At 35.1% G+C, this 9,031-nt stretch overlaps 1 protein-coding gene across 1 annotated transcript; it reads left to right on the top strand.

The window, feature by feature from the left end:
• The first annotated feature begins 6,251 nt into the window (after window positions 1-6,251).
• LOC125662217 (scavenger receptor cysteine-rich type 1 protein M130-like) lies at window positions 6,252-8,182 on the top strand. The gene is made up of 4 exons (XM_048894398.2): window positions 6,252-6,397; window positions 7,313-7,488; window positions 7,667-7,817; window positions 8,011-8,182. The coding sequence occupies exons 1-4, from the start codon at window positions 6,381-6,383 to the stop codon at window positions 8,180-8,182; spliced, it is 516 nt and encodes a 171-aa protein (XP_048750355.2). The 5' UTR covers window positions 6,252-6,380.
• The last annotated feature ends 849 nt before the right edge of the window (window positions 8,183-9,031 follow it).

Genomic DNA, 9,031 nt, shown 5'->3' with positions numbered 1-9,031 from the left:
AAACGCTAACTTGTTTCCGCTGAAATTATGTATTTTACATATACATAAACGTGATGATGAATTTACTGAACCCAAATATTCAGTCTGGATTTTCACTAAAATCGTTCGTCTTGCATAAAAAGACAAGAAGTTCGGTGTTTATGTGAACACATCTTATTGTCTGTGATGTATATACTATCTATAAGAAATTCATTAATTTTTGCTAAAACACATTTTGGATTTAGACCAAAAATAACAATTGTAAACATGTATTATATGTATGATATGAGGGAGCGAGATATATCAAGAGACGGGGCGAGTTGTCCTGAAGACGGGACGAGTTGTCTTGAGGGCGAGTTATCTTAGGGGCGAGTTGTCACGATGATGGGTCGTTTTGTCTTGAGGGCGATTTGTCTTGGGGGCGAGTTGTCATGATACTATGGGAAAATGGCAGCCGTCCTACATAAGATCAGATAACTCATATATGATTACCATCAAGCGAAAACCACCCTTAAGTGCATTGTGACGTTTATCGAGAAATCAAGCGGTAAAGTCGACGTCACGTTTTTACGATATGACGGCATGATTTTCTGTAACGTTGTTTTTTTTCAATCACATGTTAGGTGCTTCCTTGAGAAATCATGGAACTGTCAGTAAGCATTTTAAAAATCACATGTTTCATTTATCTGTTATATATACAATTATTATATATTATATCGGTTTAAGTGTTTAGTATTGATGTTAATTAGTGCTATGTATATACTGGATTTTCGTCGAAAATAAATTTATGTTTACAGGTATTTCCCTTTCTTATATGAGGGGATGTAGAGTTTATCATACTGAAAATGCATTGTATTCCTCATTTTACAACCGACTACTACTGGCTTAAACTACTATGTTGCAATATTTTGGAAAATGAATTTTCTCGAATTCATCATATTGTTGAAACAGAGTTTGTTTTAGAAATCCATTGATTTTTATGAAAAAAGCAACAACAACCCTTACGTAGACCTATACTGTGAAGTTCATAAAACGTAAAAGGAAGCTTAGAAAAAGTTTGCACATGTAATAAAACCGTAGTAATATGTTATAGATGTAATAAAATCATTAAATATACCATGTGTCATACATCATTTTATACAAATAGCAAGTAATGTTTGGATCGATCGCTTCACAAACGACTGATTTCCCTCACGTTGAGCATTGTGTGTTTCTTTATTACCAGACAGAATGTGAAAAGTTAATTTCTAGTTTGTTGAACCTCCCCATACCTTAATTATGCAGTGAGAGGATTTTGGGTTAGAAGAGAATTATTTTTTTTTTTAGAAATACAATGAGGGACTGCTTGATCAAAGCTGAACTAGCTCTAGTATTTGGAAGAGTTTACACATAGTATTATTCGTTGACGTCATAATGACGGAAACGTGAGAAAATGAATTAGTAACTTAAGTGTACACTTTCTGAGGGTGCTATTATATGGATTAAAGGTTCGATCATTAATAAGATATATCCAGTCTATCTGTATAAAGGTTTAACTGTGTTTATTAAAATTCTATGTTTAAACGGAAAGTTGAATTCCAGTCTGACCGTTTAGCCGCAAAACATTAGCCTTGTTCATATCGTTTAAAAGGTTGGTGATTATTCATAAATTCCCAAATTGTTAGCCTTTGGTATTGTCTATTCCTGGAAACAATGAATGAAAATAAACAATGAATTAGAACGACGAAAATGGATGGTGTACTGATATTTTTTTCGGCAATACTGTTCCCTTACTTTGGTATCCCAATACAAATCGAAACATTACTATTTCATTGAATATGTACGTTGTTTTCACAATATCTTCTTTTGTGTTTTGTTTACCCATCAGTGGAGCGGAAATCACCATCTCATTCCTCTATAATTCTAAATATTTAAGACTGCAAGTTGATGAATAAACGTTGCACGTTACATAATTACATCATTTCAACCAATCACAGCTCGTCAAGTTCAGCTAGAGAATATAAATAAGAGGAAGACACTGAGCTGTTGTCCAGTGTTCTGGTGGTCAACACACCATGCTCTGGTTAAAGGTAAGTGAACTTGTATTGAAGAACTCTAAATATTGGTGAGTGAACGAGTACGTCACTGATACAACATTTCATTTCTGCTGTGGGTTTACATCATGGTCCTTCATTCATTCAGTTTATTATAAATACCATGTCCTATCCCACATCGATCTTTTGGGAATTTGCTGTACGACTTCGTCCTGTATATACGTGTTTCTTGTGACATTTTCTTTACGTTGCAATCGATGATTACCATATAATATATGAAGTTTGTAATATAATGTCACGCCTGTTGCTTTCATATTCTAAAAACTTCTAGTTCCCTGCATTTACTTCAGAAGAAGCTAATAACCACTATAGTTGTGACCTCAGACAATACAACTGGTGAAGTACTCCCTTATTTTTGTCAATCATTTACTTTTGTTCATCATCTTACATCATTGCACACATTATATGCACATTAATATTCATTAATTCTATAGAATCATTTAAATACATGGGGTCAATTTTATGGATTGCTGAATTTTTACGGATTCGCGGCGACGTAATTTCGTTGTTTTAGATATTTGTATGAAATATAACTCTAAAAAATAATAATAGGTGTCTTTATTCGTTAAGGATGTAAATTCGTGTGTAAGTGTAGCACGGATTCTTCGAAAATTGAGTCACCACGAATTCTAATGATTCCACAGTTATATGAATATCAACATTTTCGTTTTGTTAGATTTGCATTCTGAGTGTTGCGGTTTTCGTCAGTGCTGCGGCTGAAGACAGCTGGCCTTGCTCGGGTAAGGTTGTCTATACATTATGTGTTTGACTATGGATCACTCCATTTACCTGATCAAGATAGATAACTCTAATGTTTTGTGCTTCCTTGTTTGTCCTTCTCGGAATCTCGTCTTATCTATAGGATTAATGAAAACTTCAAAATCAATCGTCCATATTAAGATCAAGAAAGGTAATATTTTGCTAACTTCCAGTCTGTCGATTTTCAGCTGTAAGCTTCAATTCGTTTCACGTGATATTAAGTTGTCATTTTTCGAGGAAATCCTTGTCTCTATTGATTTTTTGAAAGTTGGAAAAAACAATAGTAATTTAAATATATCCAAACATAGTAAATTTCAGGATTATGTAATGACTCGGAGTCAGAGTCGAGATGCAAACACGGACATCCCGGTTTGAAAACGAACACCCGACTAGTAGGTAACCGCGATGTGAAATATGAAACCACCTCATTTTTTTAAAATTTAAACCTCTGAAACAAAGTTCGTACTCTCCAAAATAACAGTCGAAAATTATAAAATTCAGATTGATACAGATGTTTCAAAAGACCAACATACAGTCCCTGCTATTGCAGTACTGACACACTACGTCTTCTCTATTGAAATTACCAATGAAGCAACACTCCATTCTGCCGAAACATAGGCTATTCAATTTGCCTTTGGATATTTAAAATGACTCACAATTTCTTTGTAGTCGATAAGCTACATGAATGTTGATCATCCATACGTTTTAGATCTTTCAAAGCAACACTATCGTTTTACTACATTAAGTAAACTTCTGTTAGATTCCAACTCATATATATATTCTATTCAATACAAAGTAAGTATACCATGCAACTCCGTTCTTAAACGCCTGGAGTAAGTGGTCATTCTTACTTCACATAGCACTTTAGCCAAAATGCGTATCTGGTGACTGGCTGTCCATTAACTAACATCACATTCTTATAGAATGTGCAAGTTATTATCCCACACGAAATATACTTTACAAAAGGTGTATTTATTGCAAGAACTATTTTGTACAAATATTAAAAATCAAATTACTATACAATTTTTAGGATAATGCGATTTTTATCAAACAGGATTTGAATACAACCCTCTTGGCATGCTGAGGATCGTTTTTCTGTTTTTCGAAAAAGAGTATGCTTGTTGGAAGGCGTCATGGAAAGTCAAACACTTTTCAAAACCAATCATATTTCATTTAGTTACCCATCGTAAAACGGCTGAAATATTGCGTCAACGACGTTAACAGCTAATCAATCAATCAATCAATCTGTTAGACGTATAAATTAACTGCATTATCAGAAGAGTTATGAAATACAATGCAATTGAAAGGTTAACTTCCTTTAACAAAAATGTTGTCTTAACAGCGGAATATATAAACACTCTTTGTGAAAACGGTGGTACCTGTTATGAAACCAAATTTGCTCGGAAATGCATCTGCCCATCATGCTGGACTGGAAGACGTTGTCAAAGTAAGTTTCTATTTAATACACACACTGTATATCTTGTTATCAAAGAAGATAAGTAGATTCAGTTGTCTTTGGTGATCAGATCTTTCAACATTGTTGGAATTCCCATGAACACAGATTGGACTCCTTCAATACCCGACTTTTTTACAATATTGCAAGGCAGGATAAAAACAGTATATGTGTTGTGACCTTTACTTCGACATTTAGATGTATTGAGCACGTTTTATTTATTAACAATACCTATCATAATTCACAAGTGTCGATTCAACACATCCATGATAACTCGAAATAAAAGACACCAATGAGTCTTCCACACCTGCTTCATACTTTAATATTTTATTGGAAGTAGACATTAACGGCAAACTGACAACTCAACTTCATGACAAACGGGATGATTTCAGCTTCTATTGTCAACTTTTCAAATTTATGTGGCGATAATCCATTATCACCTGAATATGTTTCTTTGTCTTTCAACTCATTTGATATTCATTAGCACCATGTACTAGCATGCGTATAGTGAATTTCGGAATCAAGACAACCTAATGACAAATAAGTTTATGTTACAGGAGTATCAATAGTCTCGTTTAAAGTCAGCATTTCGCAAACGGTATCGCCATTAGAACGTTTTAGTGTACAAATGCAAGCCGAGCGCTGTCCGACGTATTTCATATCAATTGTAAGGTTGTTCTGTACATATTGATTTTGACTACGAATTACTCCGTTTACCTGATCAAAATAAAGACTTCATTGCGGATGTGACCGGTCAACAGGGGATGATTACTCAACTGATCAATGTATATCAGGTAATTTTGTGGTTATGCTACTCTTACTTTATAGGATTGTCAGATTTATCAGGGTTCCCTAACTTCACTTTTTCATGTATTATGACGAATTTAAAAAAAACAAGATATGTTTGTTTGGTACCAAAGTAATTATTGTACCACAAAAAAGGTCTTGTCACAATGACGTGAATTCTTACCATTTATATGACGATTATGCACGTTACTAGGTTTGGAATAACAATTTCCGTGCGTGTCCGGAATAGAATAGGTCTACAGTAATCCTTGCTTGTCGTAAGAGTGAAACAGTCTCAAATGAAACATGAAGCAAACAAAGAAATAAACAAACAAACAAACAACTATCAGCATTTAGCGGTGGCCTGTTTATGACCCTGTATTCTTTGAGAGTTGTCCTTCATTACTTGCATACAGCGTAACGTTCGAACTTCATCATACTGGGATTTCTCACTGTGATTACTTCATTATCAACATACAACTGTTTGTAAACACTCACTAGTTGATTGTTATAGACGCCGGTCCATGTTGTTGTATTTTTCTGGCTGCCAAATATTCTGCATATAACGGTATACACATCAAATCACGTCTTTTGGTAAACTCACATCATTTGGTCATGCTGCAGAAATTAGATAGTTAAGTTTATTTCTGCAAAACAATATTTTGGAAAGTACAATATATTTTTTTCAGAGAAAATCCCCGACATAATCTGCGAAAATGGCGGGACGAAGATCACCTCTCGGACGTGTGTTTGTCCGGACGGGTGGACTGGGGAAACTTGCAATGGTATTATTATTATAATGGTTTCTTTACCCACTTAGTGGGATTACATTTAACAATGTAATTCTTTTTTAGAATTTTGTTTTTAGAAATTTTAATTCAGAGACGAAATGCAACATCACAGCAATTATACACCGAACAAGTCTTAAAACACAAAAATCTTTCCAGTTAAGAATCCTTACATTTCATTCTTGAAAATATTATTTACGCGTAATTTTGAGAAACAAGCCAATGGCGAAAATGTAGTCTTCTCTAATCAACTATTCTTAAACATAGAAAACTTAAGGAGGTATAACGCGTCAGAGAATCGGATGTGAATGGAACGTGGAATGTGTACAATTATATTTTGAAATTTCGTTCTCATCTTGTAATACGACAGTTTTGCTACCCGCGAATCCCGTCAGGCTTGCACCTTTGGACTGTGACAACATCACAATAGCCGGGGGTCGAGTAGAAATCCTCGTAAACAACACATGGGGAACCGTCTGTGACGAAGAATGGGATGAGAAAGACGCTCGGGTGGTTTGCAATATGCTTGGACATACAGGGTATATATTTTGATCATTCAATAGGTACGTGATGCACGTGTATTGTCATGTACGTAAAAACATTCGTATGTTGTCTGAATCAGTTAATTTGAAATGCAATCATTTGCCCCAATATATTTGCCTATTCCATAAAAAGTGAAAATAACGAACGGTGATCAATCTCATAATACAGAATACAAACTCAAAAGTAGGACAAACATGGATCACTGGACAATCATAGGTGGGATCAGATGCCTAGGAGGAGTAAGCATGGATAACCATAGGTGGGATCAAATGCCTAGGAGGACTAAGCATGCAGAACCATAGGTGGGATCAGATACCTAGTAGTAGTAAGCATGGACATTCATAAGTGGAATCAGATGCCTAGGAGGAGTAAGCATGTACAACCATAGGTGGGATCAGATGCCTAGGAGGAATAAGCATGTCCTATGGACTGGTTACACCTGCCATGAACCCTATATATTGTTGGTGTAATTAGTATGTAAAGAACAGTGTACCAATCGGTTTGAAACACGTCAGGGAGCATTCCCCCCAGTGTTAACTTGTATTTGAAAATTAAGCCATTGTAACCACCACAGAATCTACGAAATGCTAAATGTACTGGTACTTGTAATTATCAATGTTTAGTTTTACTGTTGTTTGTAATTATCACTTTTTAGTTTTACTGTTGTTTGTAATTATCAATGTTTAGTTTTACTGTTGTATATCATTATCACTGTTTAATTGTATTGTTGCTTGTAATTATCACTGTTTAGTTTTACTGTTGTTTGTAATTATCAATGATTAGTTTTACTGTTGTTTGTAATTGTCACTGTTTAGTTTTACTGTTGTATGCAATTATCAATGTTTAGTTTTACTGTTGTTTGTAATTATCAATGTTTAGTTTTACTGTTGTTTGTAAATATCATTGTTTAGTGCTACCGCTGTGGCTGTTTCCGAGGGCGTTCTAGGATTTGGCAGAGGTTTGATCTTGTTAGATGCGGTAGAGTGCGTGGGTAACGAGACGGAACTCGGAAAATGTGTACATAAGCCATTTGGAGATCATAACTGTGATCACATTGAAGACGCTGGCGTGCTATGTCTTTCTGGGAGTAAGTCGTGTACTGTCATTTGTTAACTTCGCCCCACATCCTCTCATTAAAATAGAGATGAGAGAATAATGCCCTCATGTATATTTAGTTTTAAAAATGAAATTGACCGTTTCGTTATTATCACCTTTGTATTGATAGGTAGGGTATATCGATATGATTGGGGAACATTATTTTCCAGAACCGAACGTAAAGGTCAGACTAAGAGGAGGGTTATATGAGACAAAGGGACGTGTAGAAATCCAAGCGTTTGGTATATGGGGTACCATTTGTATGAACGGGTTTGGTGTGGAAGAAGTGAAAGTGATTTGTCGTCAACTAGGATATCCAGGGTATGTACGAAAGCCTTTTGCGTCATGCTTGAGTCAGAATTTGTGTTAAATTTCAAACGTGAATACAAGGTCCAGTACAAGAATTATATAAAGCCCTAAAATGATCGATACAAATAATATTCCATTGTCAAATAATCAAAATACAGTTATATACTGAAATACAATGTATTTATAATACGACTTTTAAAATTAGGTCTGGCACATTTGAAAAACATGGTTACGGAAGTGGTCCAATATGGATGGCTGACTTGGCGTGTGTTGGAAATGAGACAACGATTGAAGAATGTCCGCGGAAGCCCTGGGGTGTGAACAACTGTAACCACTTTCACGATATCGGTGTCACCTGTTCCACGCAGGAGTCCTGATTCTTTATGAAATAAATACTGGAAAGAAATTGATGTTTTATGACTTTATATATTCTCCCACCGAACTACACGATGCAGTCCAACACGCTGTAACACCAATCTCATTTCCGGCACTGATGTGGAGAGGGCCCGATATTGTTACAGTAGAGATGTAACAGATATCTCATTTCCGGTACTGAATGTGGAGAGGATCTGATATCGTTACAGTAGAAATGTAACAAACATCTCATTTCTGTTACTGATGTGGAGAGGGCCCGATATTGTTACAGTTGAAATGGTTCGTTTTAAGGACCAAAATTCATTGTCTGACCAAAAACCAAATTTACATAGTTTTCACTCATATCCTTAACCTTTAAAACTAAATGTGATGACTGCTGAAACTAATCGATTAATAAAGAGAAACAAGCATGTGTATAAATAACACTATACAAACCTCGTTTTCCTTTAAAGTTTCTTACAGGACAGAATCTCACGGGTTTTATGTTTGCCCCTCCCCTCCCCCTAACTATTCATCAAAAATCAATAAAACGCAATCAAGGTGGATTTTTTGGTGTCGCAGTCAGTTATCAAGCTTCACACCTATTTTCTTAAAAGTATCTGAATTTTGAAAACTATTCATGATTTTTTTTTTTCCTTTATGAGACCAAACTTATTTCATTTGAAATATAACTTAATTTCGACTTGAGCATCACTGAAGAGACATTATTTGTCGAAATGCGCATCTGCTGCATCAAAATAGGTACTGTATAAGTTTTGCATTAATTACCATAGACGTTTCGTGCAAAATTATTTTGACAAAAAAATTCTTGTATGGTAGTTGAATTTACGATAACATAGAAAGTTGTATAA

Source organism: Ostrea edulis, chromosome 8, assembly GCF_947568905.1.
Source record: "Ostrea edulis chromosome 8, xbOstEdul1.1, whole genome shotgun sequence".
NCBI classification, from domain to species: domain Eukaryota; kingdom Metazoa; phylum Mollusca; class Bivalvia; order Ostreida; family Ostreidae; genus Ostrea; species Ostrea edulis.
This window is presented reverse-complemented; position numbering and strand designations above follow the sequence as displayed.

Bases quoted from the DNA above. Each gene is read 5' to 3' on its own strand.
- LOC125662217 (XM_048894398.2), top strand. The intron at 7,489-7,666 runs GTAAGTCGTGTA...ATTATTTTCCAG, and splicing joins CGTGCTATGTCTTTCTGGGA to AACCGAACGTAAAGGTCAGA. The intron at 7,818-8,010 runs GTATGTACGAAA...TTTTAAAATTAG, and splicing joins CGTCAACTAGGATATCCAGG to GTCTGGCACATTTGAAAAAC.